Below are 24,653 nucleotides of genomic sequence, written 5' to 3' on the forward strand. Positions count from 1 at the left end.
AGCCGCGCGGTTGGTTAGTCCTCGCGCGGCCGAGTTGGCCGTCTCGTTGTGGTTCACGTTCCCGTGTTCCGACACGTCATCATCATCATCATTTATTAACCCTTAAGGGTCCCGTCAGGGACATTACATAAGGGGGGGGGGGGGGTGGTACAGGGGTGTTCAGCCGTCATACATGAATATAAATATAGAAGGAATATAAAAATATAGAATAGAAAAAAAAAGTAGAACAAGACGAAAAAAGACAGAAGTAACAAATTCAAATAATCACGTCATGACAGAGTGTAGCAGAAATATAAACAAAAACAAATTGCAACTTTGAAAGTAGCACAGGATGGTCGGTTAGCAGGGCTTGGAAGCTGGCATAGGGTGCAGGAAAAAATTATTCGTCGTTGAGATGGTCGATTAGGAGCTGTCTGAACCTGGAAGGATTAGTCTCACTGATAATGTGTTAGCACTGGGAAGGAAAGATTTATTGAAATAATTGGTGGAGCCGTGCAAACGCTGTATGCTTAAGGAGTTAAATAAACGACGAGATGATCGTACCGGAGCTCGTATAAGGTTTTCTCGAAGTGCTGGAAAGTTAAAGTACAGTTTGTGAAAAAAAAGAATTGAAGTTATCCTGCGAAAGGCTAATGACTTGATGCCGAGGGATGATTTCAACGCTGTGATGCTGAGCTGAGATTTATACTGTGAGGTGATGAAGCGTGCTGCCCGATTCTGGATGGCTTCGAGTGAATCTATCAAGTAGGCTTGGTGAGGATTCCATATTGTTGAGGCGTATTCTAGTTTAGTTCGAATGTACGTTTCATATGCTAGTTGTCTGGTGGCTGCTGTGGACATGGAAAGTGATCGCCTGATGAATCCGAGTGATCTGGAGGCACTAGCACATAGTTTCGTGATGTGATTAGCCCAGGTTAGGTTGGTTATCTCGATGCCGAGGTACCGGTATGAATTAGTTTGAGACAGCGCTATGGAGTTCAGGGAGTACGAAAAATGAAGAATCGAACGTTTACGTGAGATGTGCATGAACTTACATTTAGAAACGTTGAGCTGCATTAGCCAGTCGGAACACCACTTCTGAATTCGGCTTAGGTCATCCTGTAATAATTCCTGATCACTGCTATTGTTGATGCGGCGATAAATGACGCAGTCATCCGCAAAGAGACGGACAGATGATAAAATACCAGATGGCAAATCGTTGATGAAGATTAAAAAGAGTAATGGAGCAAGAACCGATCCTTGGGGGAACCCCGGAGATTACTCTAGTAGTTTGAGATGCATGACTGGCGATGACGGTGAATTGCAAGCGGTTGGTTAAGAAACAGTGGATCCAGGATAAGACAAGCGGGTCAAGTGACAGAGCTGAGAGTTTGGAAAAGAGACGCTGGTGAGGGACGCGATCGAATGCCTTGGCGAAATCTAAATAAATTATATCGGTTTGGAAGGCGGAGTCTAGATTTAGGTGAAGATCAGTTGTAAGTTCGAACAGCTGAGTTTCGCACGAAAAACCTGCCCTGAAACCATGCTGATTGGTAAAGAAGAAACGGTTGTGGTCAAGGTGAGATGCGATGTGCGAGTATATTATATGTTCGAAAAGTTTACAAGAGATACATGTCAGTGAAATTGGTCGATAATTTGAGGGGTCGGAGCGATCTGCAGCTTTGAAAACTGGGACAACTTTGCTTAATTTCCAGTCGTCTGGAATCTGACTAGTGTTAAGGGACTGGGCAAAAATGAGTTGTAAGATTTGGCTCGTGAAATATTTAGTTGCTTTAAAAATCTTAGCAGGGAGGTTGTCTGGTCCAGGGGAAGTGGATATCTTTAGATTATCTATGAGTTTTAAAATTCCCTCTGCTGTGATGGTAACAGGTGGCATAGGTGCATAGTTTAGACTTGGCACGGAAACAATGCTTGCTGTTGGCTCCTGGGTAAATACGGACGTGAAATAGGAATTCATGACGTCGGAGCGCTCGGAAATTGGGACATCGGAGCCGTCTCGTGCCTTCAGGGAAATATTGTGCGAACTGTTTTTATTGGGCGTGAGCAAGTTCCAAAACGTTACCCGCATTATCTCAATGAGATCGTGACAGTAGAATTTTCGTTTTGAAGATCGTAATAACTGCGTGTATTCGTGCAGACTTGCAAGGTATTTGTCCCACTTCCTAGCGCATCCTGATTTCTTTGCGTTACGGAATAGGCGTTTTTTCTTTCGCGACAACTTCCTCAGCGCATTTGAGTACCATGGTTTATTGGCATCCCCACGAATGCAGATGAGCGGGACGTAAGCTTCTATAAGCGATAACATTTTCTCTTTAAATAGACACCAGTTGCTTTCACGAATCTGCTATGTATGGAAATTTGAAACGTCTGAAGAAATTCTTCAAGGTGGGAGTTAATGCTTGGGAAATCGGCCTTAGAATAATCACGGATGTATTTAACAGACGGTTGGCGTATAGGAATTTCAATGGACAGGTTGAAAGTTATGATACAGTGATCACTTAGACCACTAGTACACGAAAGCGATTGAACTAATTCTGGATTGGATACAAGGACGAGGTCTAGTATGTTTGAGCCTCGAGTTGGTGCACACATTGTTTGGGTAAGGTTAAACGTAAGGACCAGATCCAAGAAATATTTTGATGGACGAGATGACGCAGTCAAGTTATCCCAATCGATGTCTGGAAAATTGAAGTCGCCACAGAGTATGAAGTTGGCATGAGAGAATCTAGACTGCAAATCTTCAAGAACAGAGTGAAGGTCGCTTATGAAGGAAGGATCCGTGTCGGGGGCTCGATAGCATGCAATTAGAATGTTGGTGCCCATGTGGGCCGGAAACCACTTGATCACCACAGCACTTTTGCGTCCGATGTTTTCGGCCTTGCGCAGTATGCGCGCGGCCTCACTACATACCCTACTTTTGGCGTAGTTCTTCACTGCCGTTCTAGAGTCGCAACACTGTGGTGCATCCGGGGTCGGAGACGGCCAAGGCGATGGCCACCACCTCCGCCCGGTGCGCTTCTCGAGTCCAGACGCTCGCCGCAGTCTTCGTTGCACCAGTCGATGCCCCGACAACCACCGCCGCGTATGCGTCGCTGCTCCCTCGATACTCCGCCGCGTCCACGTAGACGGCGCCTTCTCTGGCGTGGAGGTCCACGAGAGCCCTGGCCCTCGCCAGCCTCCTTGTGCTCGGGGTTCACGTTCCTCGGGATCGGACAGACCCTGAGCTTTCTGTTGATGCTATCCGCTATAGGTACGTCTTTCTGCTGCGTGCCTTCCCTCGGCTTGATGCCAAGGTCCCGCAGTATAAACGCTGCTGACGTGCGCCAGTTGTGGTTCTTTAGAGAAGCACAAGCTATCCATTCATCTGCCTTCTTGGTGAGCCCGCTTTTGCAATCCGTGGGTTCCCTTTCAGGCGCACGATTCGTCACCAGCGGCCACTAGTTTGTAGTATTCCGTTGTTTAAACTTCCTGGGGCAAAATGTAAAGTGTTGGTCTCGTGGGGAATATTCAGTGCAGAAGCACTTCTAGCCGCACTCTGGGTTTCAGCAATGTCTGTGTGACCCCTCTTGAGTAGCAAGTATAACTGGGTCAGTGGACACTTCATCGTGCGATGGCGTCCACCAGCAAATTCAGGCAGTTGTGCGCCTTTTCTTAAAACCAATGGAAGGTTTAGGCTCTGTTGATTTTGAAGAAAGGAAAGGAGCATAACTGGCTCGCTGAGTCAGTGGGCACCTTAATTGCGCTTTGGGTATGTGGCGGTGGTGTCCACCTGCAAAAAATAGTGGTTAGCAATACTAACCCGCCAGCCATTTCTTTAATGCAGGAGTGCATTTAACATCTAATCTCGCCTCTGTCCGTAAATTTTGTCTGTCCTTGCTCTGGGACCTGCACAAGGTGCTGCTTAAACGAGGTTAAAAAGAGATACTTAAGCTTACCGGCTTTACGCATTAATCTGCGAAAGCTGGCTTCCGGCAGGTAAAGCCGGTCTGGCGCATCCATTCAATGAGGACGGTAGCGCTGGCATGAGCATACTTGCATTTTATGCTCGCAACGAGCCAACCTGACACAAATAGCTACTTTGCTTTTCTGTTTCGCGGACGTTTAGCTACTTCGCCTCTTTTTCTAGCGTATGTAGTTACTTGGCTTTGGCCTGTTTGTTTCGATCACGTTTAGGTACTTGGCTTAGCCTGTCCGTTTCGAACTTGTTTGGCCACCTAATGAGCCAGCACCACCGCTAGCGGTGTGGTCATGCACGTTCAGCCAGGATATCGACACACTTTCGACTTTCCCGTCGGAATGGAGAATATTCACTTCCGCCGGCGTGGCGAACCTACGAGCATCCCACGGCGCGCACTTTTCGCGAACATCCGTCATGGTCTCATCTTCGCGCCTCGTCAGCGCGACATTGAGCTCCACAGCTGGCTCGTTGCAACGTTCGCAAGCCTCATGCGACTGCTGTTACGTGATACACTCCGCCGCCGTGTTTAGCGATCTTCCTTTTCACCTCGGTTCAACCACAGCGCTAGCCTTTCCAATTCCCCTGGCTTCGTGACGAGCGAGCCGCCGGAGCCTCGGCAAGTAGCAGCGCCGCTTTCCCTCTCACTCCGATCCTCCTGCCTATGCCCATGGCGCGGGTCTGTCTCAATTTCTGCCTGTCTTCGCTACACCAGGGCTTGCAACGAAGAACAGGAAGACGAGACAGGGGATGTTGCCTGTCTCGTCTTAGCCGCCACGGTGGCTCAGTGGTTATGGTGCTCGGCTGCTGACCCGGAAGACGCGGGCTTGATCGCGCCAGTCGAATTTCGATGGAGGCAAAATTCTAGAGGCCCGTGTACTGTGCAATGTCAGTGCACGTTAAAGAACCCCAGGTGGTCGAAATTTCCGAAGCCCTTCACCACGGCGTCCCTCGTAGCCTGAGTGGTTTGGGACGTAAAGCCCCCATAAACCAAACCTGTCTCGTCTTCCTGTTTGACACTTTAAAAAAATGCCTGTGGTTTAGCTCTGGTTAACCCAAGTCGAATTGCGAAAGCTTCGTTTCCTCGGCACGTCGTCTACGTAGCGTCTCATACCGACGCTGTCGAGAATTCAAAGCGGTCTCTTCCGCAGTTGAAGAGTCACTAAGGGAGGTGTCACTTCTAGCCGCATCTGCGTTAGGACGCTTCTCGAGTCTTGCGGCGCGTCCTTCTGGCGTCTCTTGAGCGCGTTGTCTCTTGCTCGCTTCGTTCTGTCGTTGTTGCGTCTCTTTCGCGCTCTCCATAACGACTACAGTATGCACGCCGTTTAGCTAAACGTTGTTCCCGCTCTTCATCCGTTTCTTCCGCACACCGCCGCTTCTTAGCTGCAGCACATCGTTGCAGCTTCACCTTATACACATCATCCGACATACCGTGGAGGATTCGCTGGGACGACTGCGACGAGCCGAGTTGGGGGGCCGCTTTTCCACAGCTGGCATGACGTCACGTAGAGCGAACGCCTCCCCCACGGCAGCGGCGCGTGGAGGATTCGCTGGGACGATCGCGACGAGCCGAGTTGGGGGGGGGGGGGCTTTTCCACAGCTGGCATGACGTCACGTGCAGCGAGCGCCCCTCGCGGCAACGGCGCGCAGCTGCAGCATGGAGGATTCGCTGGGACGATCGCGACGAGGCGAGTTGGGGCCCCGCTTTTCCACAGCTGGTATGACGTCACATAGGTCACGCTAAAGGTCAATGGTGGATTCTCCGGGACGACGGCCAAGAGCTGAAACCTCGAGCAGTATTGCTTTCGCAATAAAAAAATGGCGGTGGTTTAGCTCTGGTTAAACCTAGAGTGACGCGATAGCTACAGCTGGCCGAGTAGAACTTGCTCAGTTGAATTGCAAAGTCAGTCTTTTGCCGCTCCGTTTCACTGGGCGTTCCTTCTTCATCTTCGTTCCACTTGACACGGTGCATGCACACAGCTGTCGCAGCTCGGTTTCGCTGGCGCGCCGCCGGCAGCAGCCGCTGCTCCCCACCACGTGGCGGCGCCGTCGCGCTGAAGGCTCGAAATGCTACCATAATGTAGCTGTCGCTACAAAAAAACAACTAACCACCATATTGCAGCATTGATTCCATCTTGCAAGTAGTTTGCAGCCCGGTGTAGGCTGCGGTGAGCTGAACCAATCGGAACACTGTGCACTACAGAAAATGTTCCTCCGCCCCATTACCCCGCGACTGGTGGCCCAATCTATGAGAAGAAAGCGCCAGTCTCCAGCTGCTGCTCGCGTGCAAGGAAACTAGGTGGGCGCCATGTTTACGATTGGCGGCGCACCACATCTCCGCAGTGGCTGTCACTGCTGTGTGCATGCGGACTTTGTCTGCTGAATTAACCAGTGAATGTAACACCAACCCGAACTCCTTTTTACAAAAATTGCTTGAAAAATAGCCACAACACGGCTCAAATATCTGAGGGACTATTTGTTATCTTCCTTGAACGAGAGAGCTCTACCGTTCACAGCGCTGCAAACAGCGCTCGTTCCCAGCTTTCACACTGTGCGTCTACGGGAGAGTGAACGCGTTACAGCTACCGTTGCACCCCCTAAATGTCTTGTACTGATATGGCTTTCGCTGTAAAATTCTCGTTTCCTCTTAGTGTTGGTTTACGATGTCGTGGACATGAGCCGTGCCAACTACGCAGTGTTTTAAATTGTCACCTACAGTAACGACGTCGTGAAGGCAGATGAGCACGGCATCTCGAAGGGGATTTTGGAGGATCTGGGCGGCCGCGGGAGGAGAACGGGTCGTTTCAGCGATGAAAGTTCAGGGCGGCACGAGAGGGCGTTACGTGTAAGAGTGGAAAGTCACGAGTTCCAGGGACTTGAGAGGAGTGCTGTGAGCGCGTGCAGACAGCTTGGCGAGGCGCCTCCGTCGCTGCAGTTTGTGTGGAATTGTCATTACGGCGCAATGTTTGGCGTGGTTAGGAAGGAGGTAGCTTGAAAACTTTGCTGCTTGGGTACCATAAGCTTCACCTAATATACCAGACCGATCGAGGCGGTTCGCGCCTAATGATCGTAACTGTCTATAATTGTGGCTGGTGGTCGTGAAAGAAAGTCATCACAGGTAGACAACTACGACCAGCGCTGTAATTCGAAAGCGGTTAAGCTGCCGTGAAAAAGCATGCAATTTTCTGAACGTATTGTGGCAATTTCGTATTCGCACGTTTATGTAAACGCCGTTATTATGGTCGCCTAGTTATAGGTTACCGAACGGGCAGTTTTAGACAGGCTTTGCAGGTAGAGTAGCCTTTGCAGAAATGTCTACGTAATTCGTACACTTTGCATGATGACAGAGCTGTGCAAACATCATTTGGAGAAAGGAAGTAAACCAAGGATGTCGAACACTATTTCACATCGCTTAGGCATTTAGGAAAGAGGGAGCCGCACTTCAGCCTGCGCAAAGCTGTACATCTTTCCCGGGGTTTTCTAGTTGGAGCTAGAACCTTAAAGTATCGTCGCACCGTCAAGGTCTCGTAAAAAAAAAAGAGGGGGAGGGGGGCTCCGTGCGGCCTTTCTCTCTTCGAGTGCATTCGAGAAAGCTCTTCGGCACGGACACTGAAAACGGTTAGCTGTAACTACAGCGGCCTTCCAGGAGCCAGCTCAGAAAACAGCGTGGGAGGAAGATGGCACCAAGGATGACACAGAAGACATGGACAGGCACTGATGAGGACTACACGCACTGCAATAACTACCACGGAGTCAGGAGCAAAGGGTGTCCCATAAGTGATAATGTTGAATGGTCAATTAGCGAATTTGTGCAAATAAGCTCTGCTGGTTGAAAAGTCATTGCTGGACGAACAGTGAGAAAAATTCTGGGACGTATAATGATTGCGATATATTTGTAATCCTGATTTATAGGTAATATTTGATCACCATAACATTAAAACTAAAGTTAAATATGTTTGCGACGCGACGGTATCAGCGAGGAAAAAACTACTAAGATGAAAAGTGAATCTGAATGGGAAGCGCTGTTCTGTCATCGAAGAAAACTTCTGAAATTTAAGTAGATTGTCGTTGTTGACCCCAGTAAACTTATAGCACATACCCACGTGGGGAGATTGTCTCAGGTTTGGTGGCGAATGCCAGGGAAAATCATAGGTAATTGCGAGGGGAAAATAGGCATGAGGCGGAGAAGTAGAATAGTGAAATGGCAAACTAGAAAAAATAATTGGAAACAAAAATAAACAATTTTGATCTGCCTGGAATAGAGAAGTACTTTTTAGACATGCCGAAGAATTTTGAATACAGTTGACAAGGCAACCTTCCAGTTCGAATTGTCGTGGAGGTATCTGCAAACCCTAATTAAAGCGAAACCCTTGGCGCTCGCACCGAACGGAAGAACTGGGAGTGAAACAGGGATATCCCTAACCTCGAATGAGGGACCTCCAGATAAGTCTTTCTCTGAAGTGCAAACCGCAGGAAAGGGAGGAAAAAAATGTTCTGTTTCAACTTCCCCCGCATGTATCGCAAAGGTTTGTCGTAACGAACCCGAATCTGCATAAATACAAATTTACGTGGGGGATTCTGCATCGCAGAAGCGTCACTGACACCTCACACAGCCTTGATTTACATGACCGGACATTCGAAGGTTACTTCTATAGTGCTGAAAATCCGCGGTATTGAGCAAAACGGATCACGGAAGCTGACTGAGATATGTTGAGACCGCTGGGAATCTCCAACGGAAGGAAGTGAGGGATGGGATATATTACAGGGCCATTAAGACAGACGGACAGAAAAACTATTTCTGCAAGTGAGTTTTATGTCCTGCTGGGTCCCTGGGCCACTGCGCGGTCCCGCACTGCATCATGTAGGTCATGCCATGATGTCGGCAGCCTGAGTCACCGCCGCAAGCTGCGGTATCGGGTCCCAGATGTGAGCAGGACCTCCCAGCTCGAGATGGCGTGCTGTCCCTGCGGGGGAGGGTCAGCAGGGCAGCCGAAAAGGATGTGGGAGAGTGTGGCGTGAGGGTCACCGCATGGGAGCACGCAGGGGACGTGCCACAATATTGGGATAACAGCTGAGGGGATTACATAGAGCGGGTCTGAAGAGGATCTGTTGGGAGTGCGTAAGAGAGGGGTGGGAAGGGGGTAAGTCCGAAGGTCCAAACGGGGTATTTGCGTGAGCTCCGCAAAGGTGTGCACCCGCTCCCTCGAGAATCCTCGATCGAGACTGTCCTGAGCCCAGAAAATCAAACCTCGGGCCAATTTATCGGCAGCTTCGTTTCTAGGGTTCTCAGAGTGAGCCGGCACCCACTGGAGCTCTACCCTGTGCGGCAAATTAAGAGCCGACCTTGCCAATCATCAGATCAGCCACCTCATTAAAATATACACCCGAACGACCAGGCACACAGACAAAATGCAGCGATGCCGTGAGGCAGATGGATACACCGGACCGACTCTTAAAGGAAAACTGAAGGCACTGAGCTGATAGGATTTCGGGATGCAAGCACATGCATTCTTATAATACGCCTCAGGCATATGTCACAAAACAATAGTGAGCTTCCTCTGGCCTGGTGTTCGGCTTATTCAGGGTGAAATGCTTGAGAAATGGATCTTTGACCCCACCTTGAGTAAACGAAAATACCTTGTGCCATGGCGCTCTTTGGCCGCAGATGCCCTTGCGCCATAAAAATTCACTATCATTATCAAAATTGAGCTATCTTGTCGCCGACAACAGTCGCAGTAGCAGGCCAGTTGCATTCTAGTTTTGCGACTGCGAGTCGCAAACCGCTAACCGCTCAGCGGTGCCACCGAACTGAACGGAAGCTTGTTCCACATCCGACTTCTCTTTGTCGGCAGCGCAATCACTGTTCAGACAAAATCGACAACTCTCGTCCCAAACGAGACCAATTCCGTAAAGCGACCCGCGGGTCGCCTTTGTAAGTATGAACATCGGTACAGCACAGCCGGTCGCACACCCTTCGCGACTCGAAAATGTGAATGGGCCTTTAGTCTGAATCGCGGTCTCGGCGCTGTGCCCCGACGACAAAGAAACGACAGCATGAATGTAAAATGGGGCGTTTTATAGTACGTGCGTTCGCGCTGCTGCTTCTCGGAATGAATTGACCGCCTGGCGCTTATACAGCGTGAAGAAAATGCACCGAGAAATCGCAGTCCTCGCGGTTCGATGGCCAGCATCCAGCGGGGACGAAAGCCACGGAGCATGCACAGAAGCGAATTTAGAGAAATCGAGAATGGAAATGCACATTGGCTTCCTCAAGCGTCTCATCGTTCGTATACGTCTTCATTGCAACGAGACAATCTACGGTGTGGCAGTCGCTGTGGATAAAATGAAAAAAAAAGGAAAAAACGGCTACTGCAGAACGAACGCGGAGAACCAGAAAACTAGCTTCAAAACAAAAGCACGCACTAAAAAGAACGCTATGTACCGGATAAGTTTCCCACTCTCCGCTTCCTTCTCACGCATGCGCGAAACATAGGGAGCATTCGAGTAATTAAAGTCTGGTGGCAGTCAGATAGAGTTGGCAGCTATAGTACGATACAACTTAAAATTTGAAAAAAAACACCAGTTGGCAACACTGGGTCATGGTCCGCGGCGTCCTGTATTACTCCGCTAGCCAATCACAACAGTAAACGAAAGCAGCTTTTTAATGCTCGACTATATTAAAGACGCCGGGGGCATCAAAATCCTAGAGCTTATAATTTTTTTTCTTGTGATTGGCTTCTTGTCTAGGTTACAAGAGGAGTTTTTAACAACGGACTACTTTTTGGTTGTTGAAGAATCTGCGCGGCGGTGCTGAACGTTCACTGCAGACTTAAGTTGTATCTGACTACAGCGGCAAGCAAGCCGCTCTAAAGCTGCAGAATAGGCAAGGTGGATGGCGTAACAGTCGCTGTCCGCTGCTGTGAGGGAATGCGAACACATTAAAAAAAAACATACTTTCCAAACAAATGTGCACAACTAAAACATCTTTAAAAGCAGTGACTAACATAGTCTTTTAAATGGTTATAAATTGCAAAATGTGACCAATTATTTTTATCTCATTTGTGCTTGTCCACACACTTCATTTTGACCCTTCAGTTCCGCAACCAAGCACCGGCCGCGGTGGCTCAGTGGTTAGGGCGCTCGGCTACTGATCCGGAGTTCCCGGGTTCGAACCCGACCGCGGCGACTGCGTTTTTATGGAGGCAAAACGGTAAGGCGCCCGTGTGCTGTGCGATGTCACTGCACGTTAAAGATTCCCAGGTGGTCGAAATTATTCCGGAGCCCTCCACTACGGCACCTCATTCTTCCTTTTCTCTTTCACTCCCTCATTTATCCCTTACCTTACGGCGCGGTTCAGGTGTCCAACGATATATGCAACAGATACTGCGCCATTTTCTTTCCCCCAAAACCAATTATTATTATTATTAAGTTCCGCAACCTTAAATGGGCCACGAAATTGTATTTACAGAGGTTACGAAAACCGCAATAGCGATCGGTATTTCATCACTCGTCACCACACTAAAAAATTGCTAAGCTAGCTTCATCAACACCGAAGATATCGGCGATTAAAAATGATGCTCCTCCTCGCCCCCCTCCCCCACAACTCATACACGCCGAAGCGCCAGAAAAAAAAATGGCTAGCGGTTTAGCATTGCTAAGCAAGAAATATTGTGCGAAAGCAGGTTTTTTTTACAGGTGGACGCCACTGCCACGTACCTCAAAGCGCGATTGAGGTGTCCTCTGAACCAGGGGGCTAGCTATGTGCCTTTCCAAATTTCCTCAAAATCAGCGGTCTAAACCTTCCGCTGGTTTTGAAAGCAGGAAACGCGCATAACTGCCTCTATATGTAGGTGGACGCCATCGCCTACTCACAGCGCGATAAAGATGTACACTGACCCAGTGAGCCAGTCACACTTGCTACTCAGAGGCTTCGCACACTACTGAAACCCAGGGAGCGCGGCCCACGCTATCACGTGGTGTGACCACATGGGGAGGACCGATTCTCTCCTTTTTACATTTTATGACTAGGCTGCAATGCTACCGCCGGACTCTCCCTCTTGGGTTTTTATTTTATTTTTTAAGGCGAAAGCCTTACTAGCCTCGTTACAAGAAAAAAAACTGCGGCATGTGTTAGTGTGTGTACTCGCCCCGATGGTACAGAAAATCTCAGCGATAGCAAGAAAAATGGGGTGACGTCATCAAGTGGCCTTATAGAAGGCACACAGCAAGCCGAGCGCCTCAATTTCTGAGAATCTAAAAAATTTGATCCCTCTTATGTATCCCCACTGGCTGACCTCAATGTTGTGTCTGTATTCCCGGACACATTCGCACCAAAAATGTTAGAAACCGTTCGTCGTACAGCATTAATTCCGTGTGGTGTCATACGATTTCTTTTTGTTGTCAAGTTGGAGGCTAGCTTGCGACAGGGAGGGATTCGAACCGACGTATGCACCTTCAATTGTATGCCTTCCAGACTTTTCCCTCTTCCCTTAAAGCGCGGTTGGTGTGTCCACCGAGATGTGAGAAAGTTAGTGCGCCATTTACTTTCCTCAAAATCAATCTTCGTATTAAAAGTGTGACGCAGCCGTTCGTCGTACACTGTTGCGGGTGGTGCCATACGTTTTCTCGTTCCATATGCCATACGTTTCTTAGTCGGGTTGGAGGCTAGCTCGCGACAGGTAATCGAACCTATAGTGTAAGCAGCACGCAAGCAGCCTTAAGTTCCTTCTGAATTTTTTTCCTCCATATCGCTGGCGCTTGCAGTGCCTAGAGTGTGCCAGCTAGTGTGCTGATGGAGAGCGCTCAGGTGGCACCCGGAGCAATGACTGCCAGCGGCTGCCGCATAGGAGCGCTGCCGACAGTGAGCCCGACAATGAGAAGTGTAGGACTGAAAACGTATTTAAAGAAAATGGCGAGTTTTGAGACCAATCTATAACACAGTTAAATAAAAATAAAGAAAAAAAGCCGAACATGGTGGCCACTGTCACTACCTCGTTCTAAAGCGGACACTCCTATTCCATCAACTTATCTATCCGAGCGCGCTGCGGCTTCCTCGCGAAAGACGCGGTCACGAATCTATTTTATTTCTTTATTTTTAGCATAGACCACATTAAGGTACGTATTAACTCACAACATACACATCACAGTAACAAACTGCAGTCCTTCCTGTGACGTCACATGTCTGTTCTTTACAAGGCCGCTTGCTGTAGTGCACGCACCAAAGAAATTTCGCACTTGTGCACAAGGCGACTGCGCTATGCGATATCGTCTGCTAAGCGAGCTCGTCAGCTGGCGATGCACAGATAGGTAGATACTTAAGGCAATACCATCTGTAGCAGGCTCCCTGTAAGCAACGTCCTCAAGCGGCGACTGTTGACAGCCAGTGGAAACGGCGCACCCGCTTCCCTCATTTCCATAAAGCATTACCGACAATCCTCCCAAACCGGTATCACGTGATAATGGCATGCTAGTGTTGCAGCTAAATCTGGTATACAACTGCTTTAAAGCGGCAACATGTTATGTGTCACCATTGCCCCCGGGAGTTCAACAGTATCCTGTATCTATCATGGATATTTTCAAAAATTTTCCCGCCTCGTCCGCTTGCTCGTTTGCAGTGAAACTACGCACAACGCTTGGTTACTGCGGTAAATTTAGTTCGTGCTAAATTTTGCAGCGGTACTTAACTGGTTCTGCCACGCATGGTGCAAACCGGTAATCGTCAGCGCCGAGATTGAGGAACCGAAAGCCGTCAACGCGGGCCAAAAGTTAGCCAGAAGGCGGTGGTGGTGCCATCTGTTGTCTGCAGAGGAAAGCGCCACGACGCGAAGCGAGCGTTGCAAAGTGCGCGAGTCCTTTGATGGCATGGCGGATGTTTGATGGCGCCACAGCCGCCCTTCGGCGGCAGCTTAGCGCTGTGGCTGCTTTCAGTTCGTCGATCTTGATGCAGACGGTTACGGATCTGCATCATGCGCGGCTGAACCAGGAAAGCGCCGGTTCCAATCTTAATACGAGACAAAAATTACCGTAATACCCAAGCTCTGTGCGCAGATTCACCGCAAACGAGCCAGCGGTTGAGGCGGGAAAATTAAAAAGTCCTCACGATAAAAGTGCACAATACTGTTTATCCTGTTTATGGTTGCCCGCCTTTATAAAGCATGAGGCGCTCAACGTAAGACGCCCACGAGCGATCCGCCGCTGTTGCATTATACCAAAGCGAAGCTAAAACCGTTGTTTAGAATAAAATAAGCATCCTTATTATATATCGCAAGTTTATTTGCGGTTCTGGTACTCAAATTCAATAAATTTTCAGGTATGCACTCACTTTACAGCATGGTTGCGTCCACTTTGCGTCGAATTCTCAAAAGAAGGCCAGAAAGCGTCATAACACATCAGGTTGAAAGCCATCATGATATCGCTATCGCTCCTTCCACCCAGGCGGTAGAAGACAAACAAAAAAAGAAGCCAAATCCGCTTAGAACCACCCGTAACGTCAGACTTGCTTTAAGTTGTGGTTTTGAATTTTTTAGAACAAATAAAAGTATACTTTAACATTTCACAATCTTTTTATGTTTGAATTAATAAAAAATGTGTACAACGTGGCCCTAATTGTTAATATTATAGTGCAAAGCGGAAAAGAATGCGTTGATTTCGTCTGCCCCCAATAGGTGCCGACACCGCCTCGTGCATCGTACATTCCACGGTGAGCGTGTTCTGAGCTCCGCTGGACAGCCTGAAAATGCAAGTTTTGTTTCGTCTTGTCGTCTGCGCGTTGTGTATTGCGGGTGTATTGGTGCTAGTGGAGGGCGATCCCCAGAGCTGCCCTGCAAACCCTGCTGACGAACCGCTGATGCCGGTCCTTGACATGGCGTCCGGGGATAACTGGAAGGATGCCTGTTCCATCTACGATTTCACTGCGGAGGATATCAGTGGCAAGAAAGTCTCCCTCAGGAAATACTCCGGCCACGTTGTACTGATAGTGAACGTTGCCTCGCGGTGCGGCTTCACCAACGCAAACTATGAGCAGCTACAGGCCCTGCACGACAAGTACTCTTCGAACAATCCTCCTCTGAGCATCCTGGGGTTTCCCTGCAACCAATTCGGAAGTCAGGAGCCAGGGAGCAACGCGGAAATATCGGATTTCTGCAGGTCGACGTACAATGTCAAGTTTGACATGTTTGCCAAGGTGGATGTGAATGGTGATGGCGCTCACCCTCTTTGGAAGTTCCTCAAGCATCGGCAAAGTGGCACCTTGGGCGACGGAATCAAGTGGAATTTCACTAAATTTCTTGTCAACAAGTCTGGACAGCCCGTTGCGAGGTATGCACCAACGACAGAGCCCAACGCAATTGAAAATGACATAAAGAAGCTGCTGGCAGGGGCTTCGCAGCTGTGAACCCGTGTGAACACGACTTAATTGCTTCGCCGGACTTAAATTTTCGGCCGGCCATGCTTGAAAGCACAGACTGAAAGCTGCATCTATCGCTTACCAAGGTGTACAATTTATTTGTCTGCAGGACGCTTGTTCTTAGCCATGTGCATGAGTGTTCATTATTTTTTTTCTTTGCTGCTCTGAACGCATGGAACTGTTGGATTTCTCACACACCTTTTGTTCGCAGGTCACCAAAGTTGAATAAAGTGTCATCGATCGATGTACACTCCAGCTTGCTGTCGCTTCTTTTTGGGCCAGAATGTAAAGAGGGTCTGGAGAAGGGGTGGCAATGTGTTCGTGAAGGAATGTAGCCTGTGTGTGTGTGTGTGTGTGTGTGTGTGTGTGTGTGTGTGTGTGTGTGTGTGTGTGTGTGTGTGTGTGTGTGTGTGTGTGTGTGTGCGTGTGCGCGTGTGTGCGTGCGTGTGTGTGTGTGTGCGTGTGTGTGTGTGTGTGTGTGTGTGTGTGTGTGTGTGTGTGTGTGTGTGTGTGTGTGTGTGTGTGTGTGTGTGTGTGTGTGTGTGTGTGTGTGTGTGTGTGTGTCGATTTGTTTAATGAATTATCTGTAAAGTCTCTTTAACTAAAAGTAAATCACCAGTGCACACGGCGTTGCATTCCCAGATGCGTGTTGGCCATGAATAACTGTTACAAGTTTGTTCCTGTTTTGCTTGTTGTTTTGTTTTCTGTATAGCTTAAAGGAACTCGGATGCGCTCACGAATGCGCACTGTTCCAGTACCAGGACCAGTTCTGCGTTTAGATAATGGTTTCGTTAACACAGCTAGTGAATGCGAAGGGTCCGATATATGTCTGAAAGAAAAAAAAAAACAGGCGCAGTGATGCTATGACTTCCTGAATGCTTTCTGAGTTATCTGAGTGGAACAAGTGCACAGCGTTCAGGATTTACGTTGGGTGTGTGCTCACTCCTACTCCTTATACAGCGACCAATTGTTGAGAGTTTCTGAAAGGAGGTTAGACCTGTTTGTTTTTTGAAAATTCGGACAACGTTTTTCGTTGTTTATTTCATAACGCCATTCTCGGTTTCTTTCGGCGAATACAATTTCCCGTGGAAGAATTACCGTCTTTTTTGCGGTGATAAATGTGGCACCCTTGTGTGCTAAAAAGTAACGTATAGTATGCTTGTTTGTTATTAAAAGTAGTTTATGTATAAGTAATTACCGCACAAATGGTCGTGCTTAGATAGGAGTTGCAATATGAAATACTATCGCCGTTAAAAAAAAAAAGCAACAGCACAGTTGAGTGACTTGGTCGAAAGAAAAAAATCGTAAATAGCAGTTTATTTCTAAAAACTGGGTTGCTCAATGACCCGAGTAAACGAGAAAAAAAGCGAAAGCATGAGGGGAGGAATGCACATATACACTTGACTCGTACTTTTGGGCAACTTTTTATGGCTTTTTATGGAAACTTTTTTGGCAGGAAAGGCAAGGGGACGTCCCTGTGCCGTGGAGAGTGGTTAGCTGTTCGGTCTAGAGATAAAAATTGTTTTTTTTTTTTAGGAAAGAAATGGCTCACTGTCTCACCCCTCGGTGGACACCTCAAGCACGCCGTGATGGAAGGGAGGAAGGTGCTAGTGAAAGGGAGAAAGAGGTGCCGTAGTGGAGGGCTCCTGAATATAATTTCGACCACATATAAATATTTAACATGCCTTGACAACGCACTGCATACGCGCTCCTTTTGCGGTTCGCCTCCATACAGGGACTCCTGAAGTGTGGGTGGGGGTGGGGGTCGCCCCACCCCAAAAAAATTTCTCCAGAGGGGCAGTGGCAGCATGGTCTCAAGCTGTCTGCGCTCAGATCAGATTTCTGACAAACTTTTCATTTCTATGACGTTATTACTGTAAAGCTTTGTGTGGCTGAGCTCATCATCATCAGACTGACTACACCCACTGCAGGGCAAGGGCCTCTCCCATGCCTATCCAATTAACCCTGTTCTTTGCCAGCTGCGGCCATCGTATCCCTGCAAACTTCTTAATCTCATCTGCCCATCTACTTTCTGCCGCCCCCTGCTGAGCTAGTTGGCCTCATATAGTCAGCCTAAAAGGTTTTCATTTGAGTAACCTAGACCAATCATGCCCCACAGAAGTCATTTATTGACTGACCCCTGTTCATGAGCATGATTAGCAGGATTTAAACAGACAGTGCGCAACATTTTTTAATGCAGTCGATATGACTTAATTCCAGCGTGTGCATGCATATTTATACTGCCCATGTCAATATAAGTTTCATATGCATAAACAAATACTCTTTTGAACAGTCTCGAAAGAATATATATTGCATACCTGCCCTGACGAAGGGAATACCATTACCGAAGCTGTTGGCAAAATAAACCTTAAAAACGAACAGTCGCGTCTGCTGTAACGTTCTACTTACATTAGTAAACTGGTCCATTGAAACCTCTATGAATGCTTATATATTGAATGAAAATATGTAACATTGAAAAATAAAAAAGAAACACGAAGCCTTCGAATGTTTCGATGGGTCTTTTTTGGGACATTTTGAGGAGGTTTTGTGTTTTCTGGGGTAGTGCGCGTGATGACGGCAGCGATGGAACTGCGACTGAATCGTCACGGAAGCCAGAACACGACTCTTTTTCGAGATGGTTTTGGAGGTTTCCGTGTTGACGGCGGCTTGTTATCGTTACAAATGTTGTCAGTGTCATTTGATGCCATGAGAAAATTCCTTTAACTAAGTAAAGGCTCAGATTAGGTGATGACAGCCTTGCAGAAGGCGCTACGCTGGTACGTGAGGCTTGACAATGTTGAGCGTCTCGGTCTGCACCCGGTGTTTGTCAAACGTAGCGGAGCAATGCTTCAAAACGTACAACTGCACTACTTATTTCAACGCTCGCGTCGTCTCACCGTGCCCCAGGCTTCCGCGCTTTGTTAATTCTCTCGTGACCAATTGTAACTCTTCCTCAATATCAAGCCAGCTAAGGCGTATATACGGCCTTCGTCAAAAAAAAAAAAAAAACAACTTGGACGACGCTAAACCTGCCCTAAGAGTACAGTGCGATAGCAAAAGAGATTCCTTCTGCGCAAGTGCTCCTCTTTCGTGTGTTCACAGATCGCGGAAGGGGAGTCCTCTGCCCCCGCAGGTGGCTGTTTCGAACCACCGGTGGGACTTGTGACACCCAGAGCTCCCGCTAGGCTCACTTTTGCACAGATGATTCTTCGCGAGGCTCTCTGTCTCCCTACCAATGAGCTGGTGCGCCACGGTGAGCAGGTGACAATTGCATTGAACTTATTTGAATTAATTTCATTGCCACCTGCTTTTTCGTGGCACGGACGGATGCCGATTTTTCTCGTGAAACATCTTAGCGCTGGCGAAAGTATGCTCAAACGCACTTTCCCGGGTAGCACCTAGCCCCGCCGCGGTGGCTCAGTGGTTAGGGCGCTCGACTACTGATCCCGAGTTCCCGGGTTCGAACCCGACCGCGGCGGCTGCGTTTTTATGGAGGAAAAACGCTAAGGCGCCCGTGTGCTGTGCGATGTCTGTGCACGTTAAAGATCCCCAGGTGGTCGAAATTATTCCGGAGACCTCCACTGCGGCACCTCTCTCTTCCTTTCTTCTTTCACTCCCTCCTTTATCCCTTCCCTTACGGCGCGGTTCAGGTGTCCAAAGATATATGAGACAGATACTGCGCCATTTTCCTTTCCCCAAAAACCAATTATAATTATTATTATTATTATTATTCCCGAGGAGCACCTAAATGTTATTTCTTTAGTTGAGGCAAACGTTAGTGCAATGTTTTTGATGCCATTTTTTTATTTTTCTGAATCGTTACATAATAACGTTGGCATAATGGTTTCGTAACATTATTGAAACTCAATTTCACATAACAGTTAAACAACTTTGAAGCAACGTCCGAATACCAATATTGAATAACCAGATCAGTCTGTTGTGAGGTTATGCACGAGCGCACTAGCAGCTTCAGTCATTTCTGCCTGAAGGAAGCTGCAGAGCGAAAGTAGAGCTGTACAACATTGCACAACTATAAGGCATACTCCGGCGCTCACCTGACCTACTGTTGTTTCCCGTGAAGTCATGCTTACATACTAGCCATGAAGGAGTGTTAGTGATGAATTCTTAAAAAGTAATTTTTTCTAAAAACATCTTCGCACTGCGTGCATAATCTAAGGCTGCCTCGTGCTAAGCGCTTCAGTTGCAAAGCTTTATTAATTGAAGTTTATCATTAATTCCTGAAATGTGGAAATAAGGTCTGAAAAACGCTTAATCGAGAAGCATGAATTGTTAATGGCGCGAAAAAATTTGAGTTGAATATGCACGTTACATCTGTGCTTGTTTCTAATGTTAGTTTCAAGTTCTCTCTGGAACATTGCATGCATGTTCTGTGGACACGAACTGTACTCGCGGTCACGGATAACAGTTGTGTGGCTGTCTTTTCAGCTCGTGTATTGTGTATGTTATATGCTAAGTTACAGTATGCTGTACTAATGTTTCTATTACTAACGTTAGTATTTTATTGTGTTTGAAAAGTGCTGTGAATGTTCTGGAGGCTACTGCTGCTGTTGCTGATAGGAAGAAAGAAAAGGAAAGTGCACGGGCCTGCCTACTGGCTCGAGCCGAGCCACGCTCGTTGCCGCGTGCTGAAGGCAGGAGTGTTGAAGGACTGTGGCAGTAAACTTTGTAACATTTATGGTTTCTTGAAATTTTGAATATGTGTAGTTTGTATTTCTGAACTTTGGAAGGCGGTGTCTTAAAAATTGAATATATTCCTTTCCTCTTTTTCTTTTGTATGCACAAATTTTAATGAGTGCGGATTTTATATTCAATTTTACATGATTCGTTACTGCTACGTGAAGTTGCCAGTGCGGGGGTCTTCGGCCCTGTTAAGCTGCCATTATGACAGGTTTTTCTGCAGGCCTCCGGCATCATGTATTCGTGATGTTAATAATTTTTTTTTATTATTGTTGTTTCTATTATTACATAATGTCATTTTAGCATTCATAACAGATAAATAGCGTCATTGGCTTTGTGCTACCTGAGGTGGTTGTACGCCTCTATCATCGAGCTTTGAAAATATCGTTGTATCAAACGTATTGTCCCTATGAGCAAGGGTTTTTTTTTTCATTGGCGCTGTTAAGATCCACATTTTCTGAACACTATTTATTTCTGTCACTTTTTTGACACAGTCATATCTGCCGTTGCCTGTCGCTTTGAGTGGATTTTCTTTTTCACACCGCTCCAAGCCAGTGACGTTAAAACGGCGTTAAGCCTTTAATAGTGACTACAAATTTCAACCCCTCTCTGATCTCGTAAAAACAGAGTACTGTTGGTTCGGTCGATTGAGGAAACGCTGAATTCAGTGTGACTAGTACAAGTTTTAGTGGCAAGTGTGCTTCAGGCTTTCATTTTCATGGCTAGACTAAGTCGTAGTGGTGCTCAGACACTAGTACTTTGGTAAATGTGTTGCCATTTGTTCTTTTTACCTCCCTCCCAAACCTGTTCCCACACTGTTGGAAGTGTCTGGACAAATGATGCTCACGGGCGCAGTGCGTAGCTGCGTGCGCATCCCTCCGCAGCAGCAGACGACGGAAAAATTGTCAGTGGGTGGCGCGGGAGGGCGCCACCGACTCGGTGCCTGCGGGAAATGCGGCCGGCCTGCTGCCTACTCCCCGAGCGCCGGTCGGTCTGCAAGATCCAGTCATCGGGCGTTCACATTAAGCGGAGGCCTCTCGCCGGCGTAATGTAACAGCGCGCTAGCGGACCGCGGGTGAAAGAAGTGCACTGGCGGCACGCTACGGTGCGCCATCCGAGGGCACAAGGCGCCGGGGCGCCCCGTCTCGCCTCTCCTGAATTTTTTCGGGCCACCGTTCAAGGCACGTGTGTGTGTGTGTGTGTGTGTGTGTGTGTGTGTGTGTGTGTGTGTGTGTGTGTGTGTGTGTGTGTGTGTGTGTGTGTGTGTGTGTGTGTGTGTGTGTGTGTGTGTGTGTGTGTGTCTTCTTTTGGTGAGCGTCATCTACCCGATGGGAGAAGCCTGCTCACACACAAAATCGGGTGGCGAGGCAGAGATTTACGCTTCGAAGAGCAATAGGCGTCAAGCTGATGGATTTTTTTATTGTTCTAGCTATTAGCGAATTTGATTTTTAATTGCACATTGTTCATGAATGCAAGAAGCGCAATGGCGAAAGGCTGCCGAATAAGATTAACGAAATAGAGAGCTAGAGCGCAGCATACTCGCTTTGTACTTGCGGAAGCATTTGATGTGTTAGATAGAACAATGCACAGAACAGTGAAAGCAAGCAGAACATAAATTAGACATATATGTGTTACAGGCGCTGTTATTATTCACATTACTCAATTTACGGATGTATTTCATTGTGTGTGGTTTACCGATGTTGTGAACAAAGAAAGGGTGCCTCGACGCACTGTGTTGACGTTTGCTGTTAACGTAGCCTATATTTACTTATCGCTTCGCATTTTAAAGAACGTGTAAGGGATGCGGCCAGGAGTAATAAATAGGAGTAATATTAAAATCAGTGCATGAAATCATTCGGTTTTCTAGGAATCACAATAATCTGAGGCAACAGCGTTTTAGATGTCACGGTAGGGTGCGGGGGTGCTGAATCAAGACTCTGCGATGATTAGCGCGTGATATATACTCCGTGAAGAACCGCGTAGAACAAAAACTTAATTGCTATGGCCGAAACAGAAATGGGACGAAAAATCGGCAGCGCAATCGAAAAAACGCAAAAAAGCAGGGCCGGCCACTTTGGAACACTGTCTGCCAATGCCCCCAGTGGCGAAGCAGCACATGCCGGCCTGTCGCACCTGCGCTTTGGGGAGGACCATTGTTGCACCGGGCGAAACCGCGCTCGTGGCAACTTTTGCCGACGCTAATTCTGTCGGGCCCCAGGTGTGTCCCAAACGGGAGAGTCCCGTTCATTCAGCGGGGGGAAGCGGAAGGGGTGGCGAACCCCTCGAGACCTTGGGCGCTTTTAGCCGCCCGGTCTTGGCCAGGGCCCAGCGGCGCTGTCTCCAAGCGGCCTCACGTGGCCGATCGATGCGGGGGCTTCCCTTCCGCGGGCTAATTGACTTTTGAGCGGGGCAAGCCTGGCCTTCGGCGCCAGCACGTGCTCCGGAATGTTAGGGAAAGTTGGAAAAAGGCGAGCCACGAGCGGAGACCTCCTCGCCGCCGGGAGAGGCGGCTCCGCCCCGAGGCGCGTCACGCTCGCGTCAGCGGAGCTCCCGCGGCCAGCCAATGAGCGTGCCACAAAGTGACGACACCGCGGCGGCGCACGCCCGCGGCCGTGCGCGCGGCGAAAGAGTGCGGCGCACTATAAATGCGGCGCGTGCCGTGCGCTGGGCGAACCGTTGCATACGGCTGGGTCGCGAGAGCTGGCCGACCTGAGTGATCTGTGGGAGTGCGGACTTGTGCGCGCGGCAAATTCGAGGACCGAGCGCATCGTCGGGGTGCGCGCCCGGCGAGGGCAGTGTGTGGAGTGGTCACTGGCCAGCGCCCCCCGCGTCACGACGGCTTCTCCGCTGCGGAAAAGCTTTGACTTTGAGCACTGCGTGCAACTTTCGCCATGTTACGCGTCGTCCCGGCATGGACTCGCCCCATCTGTATGAGTCGGCGAGCAGCGAGGACCTGAAGCACCCGTCTCGACAGCAGCCGCCGCTGGTGCTGAACGCTGCGCTGGGGCGCGCGGCCGCAGCTGGGCGCCTTCGACTTGGGCTCGGACGGCTGCGTGCCGGACCTGGCCGAGCTGAACACACCCGAGTTGTCGTTCGACCTGCAGGGCTTTATCGCCGACTCGTCCTCTTCGGCGCACTCGTCGAGCAGCCTCGAGGAGACCCTGTTCACGGACCTGCTGACGGAGCAGCAGAAACGCTACGGTGGCCAGGCCTTTTCCATGCCCCACCAGGGTGGGTCCCTGAACGAGCACCGATACGGCGCTGAGGCGGGGCTCGGCATCAAGCAAGAACCGCTGGATCAGGCCGAGTACTCGAGCTGCCGCGAGCAGCCCTACGGCCGCGGCCTGCTCGCCTTCCCGGGCCTGCACGGCGGGGCCCCCGCGGCTGCGCCCACGCTCAGGCCCGTGGCTGTGTTCTCATCGGGCCAGCCGCATGGCCTGGCACCGCCCCAGGGGCCCCTGGGCCTGGCGCCGCCGCCCCCCGCCGCCACAGGGCGCACAGCTGCACAGGCTCGGCGGAGGGCCACCCGCGCACCACAACGGGCTCGGCCGCTGGGCGCTGCACCGCCGGCCAAGCCGCAGCCGCACCGCTCGTCGACCGGTGGCAAGAAGCTGCTCGACAAGGGCTCCGACGAGTACCGCCGTCGCCGCGAGCGAAACAACATCGCCGTGCGCAAGTCCCGCGAGAAGGCCAAGCAGCGCTCGCGCGACACCGAGCGCAAGGTGTCCCGAGCTGAACCGCGAGAACGACTCGCTCCGCAAGAAGGTCGAGCTGCTCACCAAGGAGTTGGCCGTGCTCAAGTCGCTGCTCACCAACGTGGGCGTGCCGCCGGAGAACGTCGACTCCGAGATCGCGCGCTCGCTCCAGGGCTACTAGGCGGCGCCCGCGGGCCGCCCCGTGTCTAGTCAGCTGTACAAAGGGGCCCCCGGGCCTGGACTCGCCGGCGCCGGCTCGCGGCGGACCCCCAGTGCGTACCCACCCCCCCTCATTCAGACTGCCGCCCTTCCCCCGTCTTGCGTTGAGTACTGTTGCACCGTTTATTTTTTAAGAAAAACGATATCAATATTAAAGTCCATTTTCCGTTCATCGAAGCGCTCGCCCCGGTGTGTGTGTGTCTCGCCCGCCGCTCGGAGCCCCGGCCTCAGGGCACACGAGCGGCGGCGCCGTGCCCGAGACACGACGGGTGCGCGCCCCCCGCCTGGGCTTCCTCCGCGCTCTGCTTTTTTTGCCCGCACTGAGCCACGTGTCACTGGGCGGTTCTTTTTTTGTTTTTTAGTTTGTTCACGAGGGTTTGCACAGGTATTAATTGAATGTAGCGAGGGCTCTTCTTGGTGGCTACCAGATACGCCAGGCTGTTTGTTTGTACGGGTATCGATTGATGAGGTATATCAAGGGTTCCCAGTAGTACAATTGGTGGCTGCCAGATATGCTAAGCTGTTTGCAGGGGTATCAATGGCGTACATCAGGGGTATCGAAAATCCAAAAAACACGCAAAAAAGACGATGCATGAAAGGAACTCTTACGCATACCGCGCCTGTATGTCTTGAGGGTTTCTTCAGTCTCGTCTTAGCAGTGTGTTCTGGATTTTCGTTATGC

The 24,653-nt window shown here is 49.5% G+C and overlaps 1 protein-coding gene and 1 pseudogene across 1 annotated transcript; both read left to right on the forward strand.

The window, feature by feature from the left end:
* The first annotated feature begins 14,613 nt into the window (after window positions 1-14,613).
* Window positions 14,614-15,614, forward strand: LOC144113659 (uncharacterized). The gene has a single exon (XM_077646871.1). The coding sequence runs from the start codon at window positions 14,691-14,693 to the stop codon at window positions 15,345-15,347; it is 657 nt and encodes a 218-aa protein (XP_077502997.1). The 5' UTR covers window positions 14,614-14,690; the 3' UTR covers window positions 15,348-15,614.
* A 7,101-nt stretch (window positions 15,615-22,715) lies between these two features.
* Window positions 22,716-24,148, forward strand: LOC144113660 (uncharacterized; annotated as a pseudogene).
* Window positions 24,149-24,653: the final 505 nt, after the last annotated feature.

Source organism: Amblyomma americanum, chromosome 1 (genome assembly GCF_052857255.1).
Source record: "Amblyomma americanum isolate KBUSLIRL-KWMA chromosome 1, ASM5285725v1, whole genome shotgun sequence".
Taxonomy (NCBI): Eukaryota; Metazoa; Arthropoda; class Arachnida; order Ixodida; family Ixodidae; genus Amblyomma; species Amblyomma americanum.